The sequence below is a fragment of the Ranitomeya imitator genome, chromosome 8 (genome assembly GCF_032444005.1).
Source record: "Ranitomeya imitator isolate aRanImi1 chromosome 8, aRanImi1.pri, whole genome shotgun sequence".
NCBI classification, from domain to species: domain Eukaryota; kingdom Metazoa; phylum Chordata; class Amphibia; order Anura; family Dendrobatidae; genus Ranitomeya; species Ranitomeya imitator.
The window spans coordinates 103289847-103311648 of NC_091289.1; the positions used below are offsets into that span (position 1 = coordinate 103289847).

Here is a 21802-nt window from a genome sequence, read left to right on the forward strand (position 1 = left end):
ATATGGGGTATCAGCATAGTCAGAAGAAATTGCACAACAAATTTTGTTGTACATTTTTCCCTTCTACTCTTGTGAAAATAAAAAAAATTGGATCTAAAGTAAGCAAATTGTCTCTTCATATTTCCCAGAGGAGCATTGCGGCTTTAAGTCTCCTCACCTCGACATGCTTATCATGTCACTCTCCGCAAGGAGAAACGATACTTCTTGGATCCCGATCTAAAGTAAAACACTGTGAAAAAAAAGCTAAAAATGTTCATTTTTTTCCTTCCACATTCTGCACAGCCCGAAACACCTTGTCTGCAAATTGGATTTTATCCTAAGTCATATTGCAAAACTTGTTAAAGGGTTGATTGTGACTTGTAGGATCGCGGCTTCCAACAGGTGGCGCTGTAGAGTTCAAGTCCTCTTTTTCTCTGAAGAGGCAATTTGCATATTAAATTTACCAGAGGAGCATTGCACAGTGAATAAGCCTCCTTTCCTTGACAAGCCAGATCTGGTATGTCCCTCTCCACAAGGAGAAACCTTACCCCTTAGACCTGATAAGCCTAGATACCCAATAAGTCCCTGCCAGATAACAACTAAGCAGAGCCTCCAGAGCTGATACTTCGACCTTGAGGATGCAAGTACATAGGCCAAGATTAGTCGAGATTCTAGCCGATCCAGTAAGACCATTAAGGACCTGACAGGACATGTAACCGCTACCACTGGCCTTAGGGATCCTGCTGACATTTCCCAGGTGCCTTTAAGCAAGATATCTGCCTTTTTGTCAAGCGAGTCTTTTAAATTTCCCATATCCTCAAAGGGCAGAGAGGACCTCCTAGAAGTTTTAGTCACTGCCGCATCCAGCTTTGGAGCTTTATCCCAAGATAAGAAAGGTTCAAAGGGACAGCTTTTTAAATGCTTGGGGAAGGGAGCTTTTCCTCTCAATTTTTTTCCACTCCATGTATCAGGCTTGGATCCTTTCAATTAAGGGAAATGATCAAAGTCTCCTTTGGTCCAGTCCCCTGTGTCATGCACAGTGTGGGAAAGACTAAGTACAACATGAAGGGAAGAGTAGAAGGAAGCCCATAGACTAGGAAAAGGGTGATAAGAGACCCCTAGGCAGATGTAATAACACCCTACCTGCTCTACCATCCCAAAATTGGTTCCTCACCAATCGTCGAGCAGAAACCTAAGCGGTTTCTCCCTAAAGCCAAGCCCTGGATAGGGAGGGAGTGAGATGTGCACTGGTCAGTCCCCACTGTAAGCTAAAGTCAAAAAGGTAGACAGTCAAGGGGAATGAACTTAGCTTGAGCAGACTCAGAGAGGTAACACGAAATGTCCTCAAACAGCTCTAAAGAGGAAGTTAGACTGCTATAGCACCAAGCCTTCAAAAGAAAAAATGTGAATATCACCGTCGACTCTCTGCAGCAGACTGAAGATTTATAAGCACCTAGGTCCAGGTGTGTCAACTAGACCTGAGGGAGGTTGCCGCCAGGTTCAAGAGTCAGAAGGATTAAGGAGGCATCTACAATGCCAAACGCAGAGACCTTCTGCAGCCAGATGCAAAGTGACAGTCTGTTGCATCTGACACACCCATGACACCCCGAACATGATGTCCTGAACTGACCGCTTTAACTTGAACTCCACTATCCCCATGGTATTCCTAACTGCTTTAACAAGCTTATCTACCTGGTCTATGGGGATGCAGAAGCGACTTGACCAGTCATCTGAAGAGGAGGAAGCGGATGCGGAGGAGTCGCCATTTCTCACTGAGCCACTATGTTCAGTCCTCCCTCTATGTCCTCCCTCAGAGGACCTAGCTCTTCTCTTTCCCCTATGGGCCTTATCCTGGGAAAGGAATCTCAAGGACACCTTAGCCTCTGCCCTGATGATCTCTTAAATTGGTAGCAAAGTGAAGGGTTTCCTCCGCTACAGTTTGCTCAATATATGACTAATAGTCTTTTCTGGTATGAGTCTGACAATAGGGCCCTAAAAAGTGAACACTCCTTATACTTAGATTTCGCTGTACACTTCTTTCCCTGACAGAAAATTAGAAGAAAGAAGGAGAAGAATACATCAGCAAGTGAACTTTCACAAAGATCAGCTGAAAGACCATCTCAGGAGGCTGATGACTCCATTCTGCTGGAGCTACTCTGACTGAATATTCCTGAAGAATCTCGTGTCGCACTGCCACGGCTGACTCCAGCACTGCTACAGGGTCGTTGCCGATTTACTTGCTGCTGGTGCTTGCCAATGTGGTGCTGCTGCTGTATATGCTGCTGCTGCTCTGGTGACTCCATTTTCTTAGAGAGGATCATTGGCCAGGAAGCACAGGGACATGTCCCAGCCACTTATTAAATCTCAGACCACTCTCCCCGATTCGGCACCCTCAGATTCATCGGAGCGCGCCCCCTCTGTGCACACCGGATCCTTGGCCACCTCCGCCACATCATCAGAGCAAGCCTCTCAATCAGGGCATGCCTTGGACACGTCATCAGATCCCACGCTGGACTCACCCATGCTACCAAGACAGAACTCCAAGCAATACTCACCCTGCATCTTCTTCTGCGCCTGCAGACTACGACCGAGCTGGCTATCCTACCCGGATACCTGTCAGCTGCATACTATCGTGAGGTCCCCCTGGACCCACTGTGGCACTTCCAGGGACCCCGTACCCGCCAAAGCAGAGGACCTCCGCTGTCTGACCTGACTGGCTGGGCCTGGGAATAACTCCTTCAAACAGCTTGTCTGTAAAAGGTTTGCCCATCAAGGACAGGAAACCAACTGATGTGCGGGAAAGGTGCCACCCTTTTATGTCAGTAGGTTTCCTGTCCTCGATGGCCGGATCCCCTTTCTCATGGTGATGTTATGGGTGATCGAATAAATTGACATGCTGCGGTCTTGATAGACGCGCCACATATCCGTGTCCACGAGTGACTATACGCACATAGTGGACATGGGATTTCTAGAAATTCCATCCACTATGCTGTCACAGCTGGCTGCTGTGTGTTTGACACTGCATAAATATGCAGCGTCAAACCTGCAGCATTTCCTAATCGTGGGCACATACCCTTAGGAGTTTAGATTTTTTTGCAGCTTTCATCAAGTGGTAAAAGTGAACTGGCAACAGGCAAGTATAATTTTGTATGGCGATACCAAACTTGTACAGTTTTTTTTAAGTCTGACTGTCAAAAGAACAAAACAAATAAAACTGAAATTTGCAAAAAATAAGTAAAATGTGTGTCACTATTTTCTGAGACTCAAAACATTTTTTATTTTTTCCATCAATTGAGCCGAGACTAACGCCGGCATCACACTAGCGATCCGATGCGATATGTTAATGACCCTCGGCTCTTGCTCTGCTGCGAGCGGGAGCCAAGTGTCATGCATCTGTGCTCCGAGCCTCTCTCACAGAGCGAATCGGAGCACAGCTGCGAAGGAGGCGGAGAAACAAATGTATCCATCTCCTCCATTGCTGGGGTCCGCGTTTAGCGCACAGCACACAGATGATATCCGAGTGATGTGCGTTGTCTCACTCGCACCCATAGGCTTATATGGGTGCGAGTGAGCCGAGAGTCGGCTGAGTGTCCGTGACAATGGCAGCATGCTGCGATTGTCTCGGACCAAGGGAAATGGCCGATAAAAAAAAAACAAAACAAAAAAAACGGCTGCTGGGAGCTGCCCCATAGTGTAACATTGGTCCGAGCGCAATGCGATTTTTTATCGCAATGCACTCGTCCGCTTAAGTCACCAGAGTGAAGCCAGCCTTAGAGAAAATCTCAGCAATCCAGAGAATGAAAATATATTAGCTATATCGATCAATGACCAGTAGAAGATAAAATAACCCATTATGTCAGGCCCACCATGCATTGTAGGAAAAGAAAAACACAAAACAGCAGAACTGCTCTAGCATGAAGTAGGGACAGAGACATATACATTTACTGAGGCTGCTTGCTGTAGGTAAAAAAAAAAAAAAAAAAAAAAAAAAACTACTGTGTAAGGTGTTGTGAATTCTGTGGCTGAGTTCACTTCTGTGGTCACAAGTGGTATTGCAGTCTCTGGGCTTCCTCCCTCAGGTGTTTTGGTGAGCTCGTTGGCTGCCTTGCTATTTAGCTCCACCTGAGTCTGTCTTCCTTGCTCCTTGTCAATGTTCCAGTGTTGGATCTGAGCTACTGCATCTTTCCTTGGGCCTGCTGCTCTGCTAGATAAGTGCTTCTAGTTTGTTTTCTGTTTTTTCTGTCCAGCTTGCTATTAACTTTTGCTGGAAGCTCTGAGAAGCAAAGGGGTGCACCGCCGTGCTGTTAGTTCGGCACGGTGGGTCTTTTTGCCCCTTTGCGTGGTTTTCGTTTTAGGGTTTTTTGTAGTATAGTTCTCTTTGCTATCCTCGCTCTGTCTAGAATATCGGGCCTCACTTTGCTGAATCTATTTCATTCCTACGTTTGTCTTTTCATCTTGCTAACAGTCATTATATGTGGGGGGCTGCCTATTCCTTTGGGGTATTTCTCTGAGGTAAGTCAGGCTTGTATTTCTATCTTCAGGCTAGTCAGCTCCTCAGGCAGTGCCGAGTTGCATAGGTAGTGATAGGCGCAATCCACTGCTGCCTATAGTTGTGTGAGGATAGATCAGGTACTGCAGTCTACAGAGATTCCACGTCTCAGAGCTCGTCCTATTGTTTTTGGTTATTGCCAGATCTCTGTATGTGCGCTAATTACTGCACGCTGTGTTGCCTGATTGCCAGCCAAAACAGTAAGGCTTCATTCAGACATCAGTCATTTTTCATGTATGAAAAAAAAATGTAATCTCAGTGTAATCAGGGTTTTAGATTAGAGTTTCAGTTTTTATCTTTAAAATCACTAAAGTATGAAAAAATAAATGAAATAGTCTGGGTGAAATGGTGGATGAGGATGAGGAAAAAACCAATATGCTAAATGACTTTTTTTCATCAGTATTTACACAAGAAAATTCCATGGCAGACAATATGACTAGTGATAAAAATTCCCAATTAAATGTCACCTGCTTAACCCAGCAGGAAGTGCGGCGGCGTCTAAAAAAAAATTACTAAAATTGACAAATCTCCGGGCCCGGATGGGATACACCCTCGAGTACTGCAGGAATTAAGTACAGTCATTGATAGTCCTTATTTTTAACCTTTAAAGACTCCATAATAACAGGGTCTGTACCACAGGACTGGGGTATAGCAAATGTGGTGCCAATATTCAAAAAGGGGACAAAAACTGAACTCGTAAATTATAGGCCAGTAAGCTTAACCTCTACTATGGGTAAAATCCTGGAGGGCATTCTAAGGGATGCTATACTGGAGTATCTGAAGAGGAATAACCTCATGACCCAGTATCAGCACGGTTTTACTAGGGACCGTTCATGTCAGACTAATTTGATCAGTTTCTATGAAGAGGTAAGTTCCGGATTGGACCAAGGGAACGCAGTGGACGTAGGGTATATGGACTTTTCAAAAGCTTATGATACGGTGCCACACAAATGGTTGGGGATAGGGGAAAATATGTGTAAGTGGCTTAAGATCTGGCTCAGGGATAGGAAACAAAGGGTGGTTATTAATGGAGCACACTCGGACTGGGTAGCGGTTAGCAGTGGGGTTCCACAGGGGTCAGTATTGGGCCCTCTTTTTAACATATTTATTAATGACCTTTTAGGGGGCATTCAGAGTAGAATTTCAATATTTGCAGATGACACTAAACGCTGCAGGGTAATCAATACAGAGGAGGACAATTTTATATTACAGGATGATTTATGTAAACTAGAAGCTTGGGCTGATAAATGGCAAATGAGATTTAATGGGGATAAATGTAAGGTCATGCACTTGGGTAGAAGTAATCTATATATATAATTGTCTAAGGGTTTTTCCCTGTCTGTCTGTCTGTCTGTCCTGGAAATCCCGGCTCTCTGGTCGAGGCCGCCAAGCCTCGACCAATCAGCAACGGGCACAGCGATGATGATGTCAAAGGACGTAGACATCTCACGTTTCTTATTCAGCGACGGGCACAGTATCGACGTAGATGTCATAATGGTTGACATGGCGACGATGATGTCATAAAGGTTGCCTCGACCAATCAGTGACAGGTACAGTCTGCCGCGAATTCTGGAATCATCATTGTCCATATACTACGGGGACATGCATATTCTAGAATACCCGATGCGTTAGAATCGGGCCACAATCTAGTAAGATGTATATTTATGTGCTTAATTCTAAAACTCTGGGCAAAACCGTCAATGAAAAAGACCTGGGTGTATGGGTGGATGACAAACTCATATTCAGTGGCCAGTGTCAGGCAGCTGCTACAAAGGCAAATAAAATAATGGGATGCATTAAAAGAGGCATAGATGCTCATGAGGAGAACATAATTTTACCTCTATACAAGTCACTAGTTCGACCACACTTAGAATACTGTGCACAGTTCTGGTCTCCGGTGTATAAGAAAGACATAGCTGAACTAGAGCGGGTGCAGAGAAGAGCGACCAAGGTTATTAGAGGACTGGGGGGTCTGCAATACCAAGATAGGCTATTACACTTGGGGCCATTTAGTTTGGAAAAACGAAGACTAAGGGGTGATCTTATTTTAATGTATAAATATATGAAGGGACAGTACAAAGACCTTTCTGATGATCTTTTTAATCAGACCTGAAACAGGGACAAGGGGGCATCCTCTACGTCTGGAGGAAAGAAGGTTTAAGCATAATAACATGGACTTGATAATACTAACCATTGATTTTCTACAGAAGGAGATTACTGAATTGAAGAAAAAGATTTCATCTACGGAGCAACAACTTAGGAGTACATCTACACCGGAGGACTTCAAAGGGTTAAAGGACAAGGTAGACAAGACTGTCTCAGACTTACGTGATCGTTTACAGATCAGAAGACGGAACAAATTTTTACGCGACACCGAAGACTATAAGAACAACCAGGTGTATAAATGGCAATTCACCACCTATTCCAGGAATCGGAGACCAACGAGAAGGGACTACAGTCTGTTTTCCACCAGTTCAGAAAGCGACTTTGGTTCAGCACGCTCTTCTTTTTTAGAACAACGTCCAGGCCGGGGTTACAAAGGAAAACGAGGAGGGGGCAACGGACACGGATCAGAACAACGCCGGATGGCGACCAGGTCCCAGGTACTGACGCCACCAATAACATTGTATACAACATCTCGTCACAGTGCCTACCCCCAACTGAACTGAATGTATTACAAAGAGGACTTAGCTTCTGTCCGGTTCCGAGGTTTAACTCCTTCCAGATAGATCAGGAGATAAATCGCTTTTTTAGAAATATCAGGCTGAAAGCACATTTCTCTAAAACACTGACGAATGTTCCCCCCATATCCAATTCTACTGATTCAGAATTTACTTTAAAATCTTTAAATCTACGAACCTATAGTTCCTTTCAACCCCCACACATCTACCATCCAGTTGAAACATATATTGGAGTTGGTGAAGAATGACGTTAAGAAGGTTTTAGAATCCATAGAAAAGGGAAATTATCACGTGAGACAATCTTTCTGTTGAGGAGAAGAGGGCATTATCCACATTGAAGGATAACAAACAAATTATAATAAAACCGGCGGATAAGGGGGGCTCTATAGTAGTGTTGGACCGGGACTACTACATGCATGAGATCAGGACACAACTAAGGGACTTAGATACATATCAACCTATTGGTAATAATCCCACCTTTGAAATTAGTAGAGAGATCAAAGATCTAGTAACTCACTATACCACAATGGGTACAATAGACACCAAATTAGGGGATTTTCTCGTAAAACAGCACCCGGTAATACCGGTGTTTTATACACTTCCCAAGATCCATAAACATCCATTGAGGCCCCCTGGGCGTCCGATAGTGGCCTCTTCGGAATCCCTGTTGTCTCCATTAGCTATGACGCTTGAAAAAATTTTATCCCCCCTAATACCGAGGATTAAGTCTTATCTCTCAAGGACACTACCGATTTCTTGACATCTCTCAAAAACATAGGGAGACTTCCGATGAATTGCTTGTTAGTCTCTATGGATGTAAATAGCTTGTATACGAGTATAAGACATCAAGATGGCATAGAGTCTGTTATGTCCTTTCTATCCTCCCACACAAACTTCTCTATGCAACAACAGAAATTTTGTAAGGACTTACTCACGCTAGTATTGACTCGTAACTTTTTCATTTTCGAGGATCAGTTCTTTATACAGAGGAAGGGGACTGCCATGGGGTCCAACATGGCACCCCCATATGCAAATATTTTTATGGATCACTTCGAACTAACATACGTCTATACACATCCCAGCTTCATGTCTCACGTGATCTACTGGCGACGTTATATAGACGACGTCTTTCTAATTTGGACTAGTGATATAGAAACTCTCTGCAGTTTTCATGGAGACCTCAATTTATGTTTACCTGGCCTTACCTTTTCAATGTCTCATGATCCAGTCTCCATGAATTTTTTGGACACTAGAGTCATCATTAATGAACATAGAGAGATTGAGACGGATCTCTTTGTCAAGTCCACAGATAGGAATAGTCTCTTGAAATATGATAGTTGTCATCCTCACCACATCAAAAGAGCTCTTCCTAAATCTCAACATGTTAGGGTTGACAGGATTGTGTCCAACCCTGAGACCAGCCACATCAGACATCAGGAAATGAATGATAAATTTCGTACTAGGGGCTACCCGGATCACGTTCTCTCATCCAGTAGGGATACAGTTAGACCGTATGCACGTTATGAGACCCCGAGGTTGGCTTTCGTCAGTACATTTCATCCTTTGAACCATTTAATTAACAAGTGTGTCCTCCAACACTGGGATATTTTAAAGAATGCATATCCTCAGGTTAGAGAGTTTGATTCTAAACCTATAATTTGCAGTAAGCGCTGCTCTAATATCAAGGACCACTTGGTTAGGGCTGATGTTGGCCCTAGTAATAGGGGCCCTATACAAAGGGTTTTGACTTCACCTCGTAATGGCACGTTCCCGTGTTTGAGTTGTCACCAATGTTCAAATGTGTTGAGGGGCGACTCTTTTACACATCCACGTTCTGGGAAGAGATTTCCTATCAGGGGACAGTTTACTTGTAGTTCGTCCTTTGTCGTCTATTTAATAAAGTGTCCTTGCTGTCTCGGATATGTTGGGGAAACTACCCAGCATATCCGAGACCGCATTTCAAAACATAAATCTACCATCAGATGTGGTAGGACCCTTTTACCCATTCCTGCCCACTTTCTACAGAACAATCATAATGTGGCCCAACTTAGGTACCAAGTGATAGATCATGTGCCTGTACTTAGGAGGGGGGGGGGGGGGGGAGACAGGATCAGGAAATTAAAGGAACGGGAATCCTTTTGGATTTGCACATTACAAGCTTTGTCCCCGTATGGTCTCAGAGAATATGAGGTCTCCTATTAATCTTGTAATTTAGTAGTTCAAGTTTCTCTTTTCATCTCCACATTTAATTAAGCATGACTGATATGATATCTGATTGTTTACTTGTATGTGAATATATGCTGTAACATTGTGTCATTCTTTTGACTTTCCCCTTATTGATCCAACCTTAGTCGTTTTATGAGGATATTGGAGTTCTGAGTTTTTTATTTTATGTATATCTCATTATGTAATATCTTATAATCAGTGTACCCAAATATAGTCTTACAATCATTTGCTTAGTGTATCGCTACATCTACTAAGTATACCGCTAGATCTACTGTATGTTTTATGGTTCTTCCTTTCTTTTTTGTCATATTGCAGCACTCGGGGACTTCTTGAAGTCCGGGCTTAGGCGCTTCTGCGCAGGCGCACTATTTCGGCTGCCCTTGGCTTTCTCCGGACCTCAGTGCGCAGGTCCGTCACTTGCACTTTCACCCGGAAGTATTCCGACGGGCACGAGCGCCGGAACGGAATAAAATGCCGGCCGCTCAGTATCCTTTCACTGCCTCCCGTTAGCGGTTCTCCTTGTGGTCGCAGCAGCACCTATACGGCGGTGTTCTAGTATAAGGTAACAAGTTTATATTCCTGTTTTCTGAAGCGGCACGGATATCTTTTTGGTCCAGTATTCTAAAGCGTCTTGCATATTTATTCTTACAGTGGATTTCCCTAACCGGCTCTCTTCCCATTTTCAAGTATGGAATCTTTGTCCTTTACTGTTCACGGGGTTTGGTGTGGGTTTGCCTACTATTTATACCACTAGACAGTGTCTACCCTAATGCCAGCTGCACTTATATGGAATCAGAACCATTGGGTACACTTACACACTTAGTATAATGGAACTTGAGTTGTTTTATTTGTAGGTGTCTCCCCTAAGATTACCGTTATAATTGAGATTTTATGGAAACCCTTTAGTGTATGATGCGGTGATACCAATTATGATATGAGATTACCTTACATGACATTTGAACGGTGAATGATGTAGGGTCTACATATTAAAGGGGGTCGTACTACATTCTGTTCCCCTGTTATTTTGTTTTTCTGATATTGACATTTATATTTCTGTTTTCTGTTATATCTCTCCATATGTGTTTCAGGGACATTGAATCTCTTGAAAAAGGCTTCACAGCCGAAACGTTGAGATTAGAAGGTTTTGATTATATGTCCATACGGAGTATGAGAAATGTATTTTTGGAAATCCCATCACTGTTTTGAAAAATAAGAAAATCTTAAAAATATCTTGGAAATTCACCATTATTTTCTGAAAATAAACATTTTGAATGAATAAGAGACTCTTCTAGTATCTAATAGTGTGCCGGAGTTTTTTTCATATTAAGCATAATAACAGACGCGGATTCTTTACTGTAAGAGCAGTGAGACTATGGAACTCTCTGCCGTATGATGTTGTAATGCGTGATTCATTACTTAAATTTAAGCGGGGACTGGATACCTTTCTGGAAAAGTATAATGTTACAGGGTATATACACTAGATTCCTTGATAGGGCGTTGATCCAGGTGTGAAGAGCAGAACAAAAATGATTACCTCAATGAACAAAAATTAAAAAAAAAGAATTTGTGATAAATATTGACCTGTCCATTCAAGGACATTTTAGCTATAGTATGAAATCCTGTTTTTCTTGTCTGTGGAATTGCCTTTGTACTGTTTGTTGTGAAACTGCCGCCCACGAAACTGTTTTCTTTTCTTTTCTTTCTTTCCTGTTTTGTCTCTTTGTTTAAACATGCAAAACTTGTATAACCACTAAACAACTATATAAAGAAGGGGTAGCACCTTGAAGGCAGGCGTGCTTCAGAGACTTCCCAGTGATACACTATACAAGACGTGTCTTGTGTATTATTTCTGGTGATTCTCCACTTCCAAAGGCTGCTCCGACTGAGTGTGATCCCGACATTTCCTGGCGCCCGAACAGGGACCCGAGGTCTGTGTATTCCTTCAAGAACACCGGCAGAATACGAACGAAAAGAGAATCTGGGATAATGGACGGCAGATGAACAAAAACCTGGCCAGGTAAGAGACACTGTTAGATCTCTTATATCTGCCCTGCACTGTCCGTAAGATTTTCTGTGTCGTGTTCTTTAGCGGGTAGTTCTAGTAGAGGAGGATACCTATAGCTCGGGTTCTTGAACTATTTAGGAATTGATCACCTCACGGAGTACGGCATTGAATGAGAGTGAATGTGAATAGAAGGTGTGTGGAAGTTGGGAATAGCCCTATAAGCCGCCCAGGGGGTTGAAACAGAAGAAGTGACTGTCCCACTGGGCAACGTGGTTGCGTCCTTTCGGGGAGACCTCCGCGCCTATGTTCAATCTCTGATCCTGTCTTTGACAAAAACCTGGTGACGGATAAGTGTATGATAGTATGAGCCCAGGACAGATAAATTAGCCTGGGACAAGAATACGTTGTATGTGATAGTATAAGCCCAGGACAGATAAATTAGCCTGGGACAAGATACGTTGTATGTTCTTTTTCTGTCTGGTTGCATTTGTGTTGTTTGCTATAGGTGTAGGAATCAGGATTTTCTTACATCAACACAGTTTAAACATCCTAGCTCCTTAGGAAGAAGGTAACGAGGTATTCTCATACCCAAACGCCACCTAGGGCAAGAAAGCTCAGGATAAGAAAATGGGGAATAAGCAAACAAAGTCGGAACCAGAAGAATTAGATATCTATACTATCATAAAGGAGAGAAGTGGTGAAGATGCCACTAAGGGGCTGAAAAAGATTTTTAGTAAGTTTGGAGTTACTAGGGCAGAAGCTTTTAGTAGAAAACTATGGGAAGGAATTCAGGAAAGGAAAAAAGGCATAATCAGAGACAAGAAATGGATAGATCAGATCCAAGCATTGATTGATGTCTCTAGGGTAGCAGAAAATGAGGGATGGACATATAATCAACAGAGTAAAAAGTGGTGTATTAGACCCACAGGCTGTGGAGAAAAACAAAATGTGGAATCTAAAAATACCCCACCCCCATACCTTAACCCACATGCCCCATCTTTTCTCCAAACACCACCTCAAAGTTTAGCCGGACCAGGAGGATGGGTATGTCCACACTGTGGACAACAAAATCCAGACTGGAGAAATGATTGCCTAGCCTGTGGTACACCTAGACATGGCGCTGTACTTGCCCCTGTTAGGGTAGTACCAAGACCCTTTAGGGAACCTGGTGCTGACGGAGTAATGGGAACTAGATATCACCAAACTCGACAATATTTCCCTTGGTCCCCCGCTGAAGGCATGTCTCTCTTGCATAACGCACCAGATCCCACCCAGTGTCCAGTTAGATTTGCACAATATATACAGCAAATTATGCAGACTCACGCTGGAGTTTGGGCAGATGGAGAAGAATTATGTAGAATGAAAATGACTCCTGGACTCTTCCAGGAGCTATTAGCAAATCTACAGGTACATAGGCCCCAAGCAGGAGATGGTGCCTTACAAACGATAGAATCAGGTACACAATTTGTAGATCACTTAATGGTTTTCATGAGGGAGAGACAGAGGCAGAGAGGAACAACGGGAGTGGTGGCTCAGAAATCTGGACAATCAGTAGACGAATATTATCTAAGTGTAGAAAATAATTTCAGAGATGAAGGCATGGATCTAACCGCTCCAGGAATGATGAGGTTAGTTACAAAAACCTTTATAGATGGATTGTCTCCAAAAGTGAAGGAAAAGCTTAAGGCCGCAACCCCTGATTGGAGAACCTTGGAAGACCCACACCTGGCTAGACAGAAAGCTGTAGGGATAGAAATGGACTTAAGAGAAAATTCTAAGCCAGTAAGAATTGCACAGGCTAATACTGGCTCTGCTAATCAAAAGTTTACTTGTCATTACTGTAAGAAGCCAGGACATTTCCAAAGGGAATGTAGGAAGAGAAAAGCAGATATAGATTCAGGAACCTTTGTACCCAAAAATAGGATAAATAACCCAGTGCCTGATCAAACAGACAGCTCAGAATGACTGAAAGTTATGCAGGTCTCTCTTCCTTCTAGAAGACCAAGTTGAAGTTGAGGGTAAAAATGTACCTTTTCTGATAGATACGGGAGCAACATCCTCCATTTTAAATCAGGACTTTTTACCATATCCTGACAATATATCCTCAAAGGTTACATATGCAGAAGGGTATGATGGTAAAATTCAGGCGTTGCCCTTTACAAAACCTTTAAATGTGAGCTTTGGCCCTAAAACTTTTGTATCCAAATTTTTATTTGCTAAAGGTGCACCTACCTGCTTGTTGGGTACTGATGTCTTAAGTAAAATGCATGCAAACATCCATTTTAGAGAAGATGGCACAGTTATGCTGACCATCCCTGAAGATGCAGAAACTCTGGAACCATATGTTAGAATACAGGCAATGGAGGATTTTCCCGAAATTTACACTCAACAAGCAAAAATTGACTTGTCTCGGGTTCCTGACAGCCTATGGGCAAAAGGAGACACTGATGTAGGATTTTTATCAGTAGCTCCTATACTGTTAGAAACTGCCCTGGGAACCATATTACCTCAGCTTAGGCAATACCCCATCAGCGCCCAGCAAGAAAAGGCGATTTCTCAACAAATTCAGGATTATGTGTTACAAGGTGTTTTGGTAGAAATCAGGTCACCCGCCAATACACCCTTATATCCTGTTAAAAAGAAAGTGTCCTCCAAAGAAACTATGGTGAAATATCGTATGGTGCACGACTTACGGGAAATCAATAAGGTTTTGGCACCGGTCACCCCTGTGGTACCGAATCCTCATACCTTACTGTCTCAAATTCCCAGCACTGCTGCATATTTTACGGTAATTGACTTATCAAACGCATTTTTTTCTGTGCCACTACATAAGAACTGTTGGCATTTGTTTGCCTTTACATTCAAGGGTAAACAATTAGCATGGACAAGATTGCCACAAGGTATGGTACACTCACCAACTTTGTACTCTGAAGCAATGCAGACCGTGCTAAAAAATTCATCCCAGAACCAGGAGTAGTCATTCTACAGTATGTAGATGACTTACTTATTTGTTGCCCTGATGAACAGACGGCAGTTACCTCAACTGTTAATTTCTTAATTTTCCTAGCGCAAGAAGGCTGTAAAGTAAATAGACAGAAACTCCAGGCTTGTCAACAAACAGTCGTGTTTTTAGGTCACTGCATATCACAGGGCATCAGACACCTCACACCTCAACGTACGGAAGCCATACGTAACCCAGGAATCACAAACAGCTGCGTGCTTTCCTAGGTATTGTTTCACACTGTAGACAGTGGATCATACATGCAAGTCAACTCATGCAGCCTTTATATGACTGTATTGCCAACACACCATATTCACTCAGTGAAGAGGCTAAACAGTCATTTTCCTCTTTGAAAACAGCACTGGTATCAGCTCCGGTTTTGGGACTCCCAGACTACACTAAACCTTTTCAATTGATGGCAGCTGAGATATCCTCACATGCTACAGGGGTGCTCACACAAAAACATGGAAACAAACAGAGACCAGTGGCATACATATCAGCTCATCTGGACCCTGTAGCTAGAGCCGCACCTTCTTGTGTAAGAGTAGTAGCCGCAATTTCACTGTTATTAGATAAAGCTTCTGAGATTGTTCTTGATCACCCACTTCTAGTTCAGACCACTCATGATGTACATGGCATTCTTAACCAGGTCCAACCTAAACATATTTCAATGGCCAGACACCTCCGTCTCCAATGTTCCCTACTACTGCCGCCCAACATTTCCTTTGCCAGGATTCAGACTCTTAATCTCGCGTCTTTGCTCCCTTTAGAGTCTGAGGGGGGTACCATACCTGAGGAAACTGCACTCTCCAACTCCTTTGAAACTGCACTCTCCAACTCCTTTGACCCATCAAAGTCAATGCATGATTGTGTACAATTAATGGAACAAGAGACTCAGGGCTTATGTAATGTACGTGACAAGCCACTCTGTAATGCTACATTTGAACTTTTCATAGATGGCAGTAGATATGCAGATATGAATGGACAATTTCATACAGGTTATGCGGTAGTAACTCAGCATGAAGTGCTGAAAGCAGAACCTCTCCTTGCTAATCAGTCTGCACAAGAAGCAGAACTTACGGCATTAGTTGAAGCTCTAAAAATAGCCAAAGATCAGACAGCAAACATATACACTGATTCTAGATATGCACATGGCATTATTTTCGATTTTGGCGTAATATGGAGAGCCAGAGGTTATATGACTGCTTCAGGCCAACCTGTTAAACATGCCTCCCTCATTAGACAGATTCTGGAGGCAGCACAAGAAACTAAAGAAATAGCGGTGATAAAGGTAGCTGCACATGTGAGACTCGACACCGAGGAAGCCAGGGGTAACGATAAAGCCGATAAGGCAGCAAAACAGGCAGCACGTAAACCCTTACATCATGCCCACACACTAGATAGCTCTGAAGATGATGAGGAAAGATTGAAGGAAGCTCAGAAACAGGTAGACGACGAAGAACGAGGGCAGTGGCAGAAAAAAGGGGCAGAAGATCAGCAAGGATTATGGAAAAAAGGAACTTTGTTGTGTTTACCCAGAGCCTGGTACCCCGCAGTGGCAAGTGACCTCCACCTACCCACGCATGTGTCGGCAAATGGTATGACGCTCAAGGTAAAAGAAAGGTGGTTGGCTCCAGGCTTTGGTAATTTTGCTCGGAACATGTGTGCTGCATGCGCTATATGCCTGGCACACAATCCAGGTCAGGCCATTAAAACCCCAACCAAGCATCATGTAAGACCACTGTATCCCTTTCAAAGACTCCAGATCGACTACATCCAACTTCCTAGGTACAATGGATACGAATATGTGCTTGTGTGTGGATATGTTCTCAGGGTGGCCAGAGGCTTATCCAGTTCGTAAAGCCTCAGCAAAAACTGCCATTAAAATAGCACATGAATTGATACCCCGTTACGGCATGCCTGAGGTGATCGAGTCAGATAGGGGTACCCATTTTACTGGGGAAATATTCCAGAATGTTATGAAAATGTTGGGAGTAGAAAACCAGTTTCACACTCCATATCATCCACAGAGTTCAGGTAAAGTGGAAAGATTAAATGGGACAATAAAATTAAAAATCCAGAAGGCCATGGCAGAAACAGGAAAGCCTTGGACCGAGTGTCTACCACTTGCCCTGGATTCCATCCGAAACACCCCAAGGGGGAAGGCTAAGCTGTCACCACATGAGATTCTTTTTGGTAGAGCAGCAAATTTGGGTTGTTATTTTCCACAACAACTGATGTTGAATACTGAGACTTTAACTGCTTATGTACAAGAATTACAAAAACGTTTAACTAAAGTGCATTCGCAAGTTTTTGCTTCCCTTCCAGATCCAGAAAATCTCGAAGGAGGCCACAAGTTGGAACCTGGTGATCAAGTCTACGTGAAAAGACACACCAGAAAGACTCTGGAACCGAGATTTGACGGACCTTTCCAAGTCCTGTTAACAACTCCAACAGCAGTCAAGCTTGAAGGAAAGGCATCATGGATACATGCAAGCCATTGCAAAAAAGACGTACAACGACTCAGGGATCAGTATGACAAAGACAATGACCAAAATAAGGATAGCTGGTGGTCAGATACCTTTTCTTTTCTTAACCCGGCCAATTGGTTCAGAGGGATCGGTGGGTGGGTTACCGGGATTATGCAAAGCCTAATACATACAGTTATGGTTATTGTAATTATATATGTATTATTCAAGGTTGTACTCAAGGGTATCTCGGTAAATTTTGTGTAATGGATGCGAGAATATAAAGTTTTTTTTTTGTAATATCACAAAAAGAATGACTAAAATGATCGACAAGGTTTTGAATGGAATATGTCAAAGGGGGGATTGTGAAGAGCAGAACAAAAATGATTACCTCAATGAACAAAAATTAAAAAAAAAGAATTTGTGATAAATATTGACCTGTCCATTCAAGGACATTTTAGCTATAGTATGAAATCCTGTTTTTCTTGTCTGTGGAATTGCCTTTGTACTGTTTGTTGTGAAACTGCCGCCCACGAAACTGTTTTCTTTTCTTTTCTTTCTTTCCTGTTTTGTCTCTTTGTTTAAACATGCAAAACTTGTATAACCACTAAACAACTATATAAAGAAGGGGTAGCACCTTGAAGGCAGGCGTGCTTCAGAGACTTCCCAGTGATACACTATACAAGACGTGTCTTGTGTATTATTTCTGGTGATTCTCCACTTCCAAAGGCTGCTCCGACTGAGTGTGATCCCGACACAGGTAACTAGTCTGATTGCCGTATGTGGAGTCGGGAAGGAATTTTTTTCCCCAATGTGGAGCTTACTCTTTGCCACATGGTTTTTTTTTGCCTTCCTCTGGATCAACATGTTAGGGCAAGTTAGGTTAGGCTATGGGTTGAACTAGATGGACTTCTAGTCTTCCTTCGACCTTAATAACTATGTAACTATGTAAAATTACAAGTCATCTCCTATTCACTGCAATGTTAATCATGGAAAAGAATTGTACGCTGTTGGCATTTATGTGCTGTCAGTGACTTTTACAGGCCCAAAAGACTTGTATGGGGGATTTTCTTTTGTCACGAAGATAAAAAAATAAATAATAGATGTGAGCCCATGATTTTTTGCCAGCACATTGTAGACTATAATAGACATGTGTGCGCCAACTGTGAAAATCACAGTACAATATTTAGGTGTTAAATGTCTGAATGAGGCCTTAGCAGGAAACCACCACCTGATGACTAGTTAAACCTACTACCATGTAGTCAACCATAATCATGAGCTCTGTAAAATCCTAAGACCCCACCCCCACTATTTATTATACCAATCAGAGGTGGATGCTCAGCATTCAGAGAACTGTTAGATATGTAGCAGATAAAACCGTGATTTTATCAAAACTGCAGCAAGCAGCTCACTAAACGATAGCAAAAAAAACCATCACTGCAATAAGAAGATGCCTTAGCAGTTATTTAAAAGCCAAATCCATGCCATTTAAACAGAGAAAAAAAACAATTATAAAAATGTTTAAAATATCTAAATTTCAAACCACTTACCATGTAGATCCAGATAATCCAGCAATATATGTGGCACAGTCCAGAATACCTGATTCATACAAAGCCTTCATCACCCCAGAAAATCCGACCATTGCACGGAATCCACCTCCAGAGCCAAGAACTGCAATTACTGGTACCTTAAAATAAAAAATACTATGAAAATATTTTTTAAATGAATAAAAATAGAGTAAATCAACTGCCACTAAGGCTACTTTCACACATCAGGTTTTTTGCATCAGGCACAATCCGGCGAATGTTGGAAAAACTGGATCCGGCGCAGATTGTGAAAAACTGATGCTACGGATCAGTTTTTTCGACGGATCCAGCTAGCATATCTAGATTATTGGATAAAAAAAAAATAAATAAATTTGGAGCATGCTCAGTTTAAAAATAACGGAATCCAGCGCCGGAATCGATCACCTTCCAGCTCCCATTCTAGCAAATAGCCGGAAGTGCCGGATTCGGCGCTTCCGGCTTTTTTGCCGGAGACAAAAAACGTTGCCATGGATGTTTTTTCCAGAAACAGCAGATTTGCCGGTTCCGGCGAAAACCAGACGAAACGCAATGTCATCCCGCGCAATCCGGCACTAATGCAAGTCTATGGGAAAAAAAACTGCATCCGGCGTCAACATTCGCCAGATCCGGTTTTTTAAAATTTAGCCGGATTTAGCCTGACAGCGAAAACCTGATGTGTGAAAGTAGCCTAAGAAAATGAGATGGCTCATCTATGGATTCAATAAAGTTTCTAAGGAGCATTAAATATATAGAAAAAGGAGTTCATTCCAAACTAATATATAAAAAAGTACCAATTTTATTTATTTATAACAATAATCACATATCTCATAAAATACCATATAAATGACATGCTCAGCAAGGGCAAGCAAAATGGTACCAGACCTGTGTGACCTACCACTAACTGCTATTAACCTAATAAGGTGCTCAGTGCCACTTTAGTGTTTATGGCACAAGGGACTCCCCAGGATCAAATGTTAATATATCATATCTCCTCACACCTCAAATATCTCCAAAGTATCTCTATCCTTCTACAGCACAGCGTAATAAACCTGGTTTGCTTCCTTACCCATATAGCAGATAGCGGATGGTCGCACAGTACAGCCCCAACGCGCGTTTCGCGTTGGCTTCGTCAGGGGGCGGTACTGTGGTGTGTGTGGGGGAGGTTTTTATATGATTTCCAATTGTCCTTAATCTTACACAGGATGTAGCGCATGTGCGCCGCTGACCGCGCCGGGTACTGCATCACGTCTGCGCCCACCATGACGGAGCGCATCCAGGGACGTCTAAATGACGTCACTGAAGCGCAAACGTCACTACCAGGCGCCGTCCACAATGCCCCGGGACACCAGCCATGGAGGACATGCGCACTGTGTCCAGAGAGGTAACCCGCCCATATCAGAGGGGGAAGAGCTATGTTGCAGCGTCTGTGAACATTAACTAATTACTGCCCAGTGTGCCATCCCACAATTCTTACAGCGGTGACCCACTTGCTGGTGTCCTGGGGCATTGTGGACAGCGCCTGGTAGTGACGTTTGCGCTTCAGTGACGTCATTTAGACGTCCCTGGATGCGCTCCGTCATGGTGGGCGCCAGACGTGATGCAGTTCTCGGCGCGGTCAGCGGCGCACATGCGCTACATCCCGTGTCCGATTAAGGACAATTGGAAATCATATAAAAACATCCCCCACACACACACACCACAGTACCGACCCCTGACGAAGCCAATGCGACACGCACGTTGGGGCTGCACTGAGCGACCATCCACTATATGGGTAAGGAAGCAAACCAGGTTTATTACGCTGTGCTATAGAAAGATAGAGATACTTTGAGATATTTGAGGTGTGAGGAGATATGATATAGTAACATTTGATCCTGGGGAGTCCCTTGTGCCATAAACACTATAGTGGCACTGAGCACCTTATTAGGTTAATAGCAGTTAGTGGTAGGTCACACAGGTCTGGTACCGTTTTGCTTTTCCTTGCTGAGCATGTCATGTCATTTATATGGTATTTTATGAGATATGTGATTATTGTTATAAATAAATAAAATTGGTACTTTTTTTATATATTAGTTTGGACTTGAACTCCTTTTTCTATATATCTAATGCTTCGGGTATGGAGTGTCCTACATTGATCTGGTGGCCCTGTGTTCATGGTTCATCTATGGTGAGATGAACGAACATAGGAGCGGGACTGTGTCCACTATGGGATTAAGTTATATTAAGTTTCTAAAGAGGTGCACTGACAGATGATTAAACTGCATGCCAAAAGTAAGGTTTATTAAAAAAAAAAAAAAATATATATATATATATATATATATATATATATATATATATATATATATATTTATATATATTATTTTTTTATGGGCATAAATAGATCCCCAAACTACTTTTTTTTTTTTTTTTTTAAATTAAGCTAAAATATTTCAAACCCAAAATATGCAGCTGCCTTAACAATTGCAAAGCTCATTAAAACATGCAAATCTTAAATAGAAAAAAAAAAGAGCATGAGCAGCTGTGGTTACACAAACATATCCCCACTGTCCACAAATTACAGGTGGAAATTTATTTTACGCTGTGAATGACAACTCACATCTCTAGAAGTGGAATACAAATCTTTACTCTGTTCAGGTCCCAATAATTTCTTCATTCCTTCGATAACCACGTGTTTACGTTTCTGACGGAAGAGCTTTTCGTGATCGCACAGAGCCATGCTGAACCTCAGATCAGTGGACGAGCTGCATCCAAAAAAAAAAAAAAAAGAGAAGTTTATTCCGGGTCTCACCCCCGGGGGGGCATAGTGTATACATGTATTATCTCTGCACACATTCATGACCATATAAAACTATGATGCCAGTGATGTTCAGAAGCCTGCATGATATCAGCGCTGTTATTTGCTTCCCTAGTATTACAGCCTCCCCGAGCAGTAAGACCTGGCACTCAGGGGGATGGCATCACCATGTAATAGGTTTTAGTATGTGCAGAAAATGTACTAGTAAAATGCCCATCCTTTTGAACTTTGGAGTTAATAGTAATTACTTTCACTACATAAAGGTGTAAGGGTTGGTCTATGAAACGGTTTTATCAGTGACTGACAGCTTTCTTTGTATAGGAGTACATACAGATATAGCTGTCAGTCACTGATGGGACCGAAAATCCCAGAAAGAGCAGAGATATAAATGAATAAAACAAGTTCTACTGAATCTACTCTCACAAAACCATATATCAATCTACTCCGATCCCCCTGCTCTGTAACATGGAGCCTGCAGATTAGCAAGTAAAGAGCTCAATACAATGTAATAATGCCTGGGACAGCATGTCTGTATGA

The 21802-nt window shown here is 42.5% G+C and overlaps 1 protein-coding gene across 6 annotated transcripts in view; it reads right to left on the minus strand.

The window, feature by feature from the left end:
- PLA2G4A (phospholipase A2 group IVA) overlaps positions 1-21802 on the minus strand; it is a 197882-nt gene that overhangs the window by 124250 nt on the left and 51830 nt on the right. For all 6 annotated transcript variants that reach the window (XM_069737229.1, XM_069737232.1, XM_069737231.1 and 3 more), the window contains 2 exons: positions 21068-21212; positions 18460-18596 (listed from right to left, as the gene is read on the minus strand). In XM_069737229.1, the coding sequence (XP_069593330.1) occupies positions 18460-18596; positions 21068-21212 (282 nt within the window). The remainder of the gene's footprint in view (positions 1-18459; positions 18597-21067; positions 21213-21802) is intronic.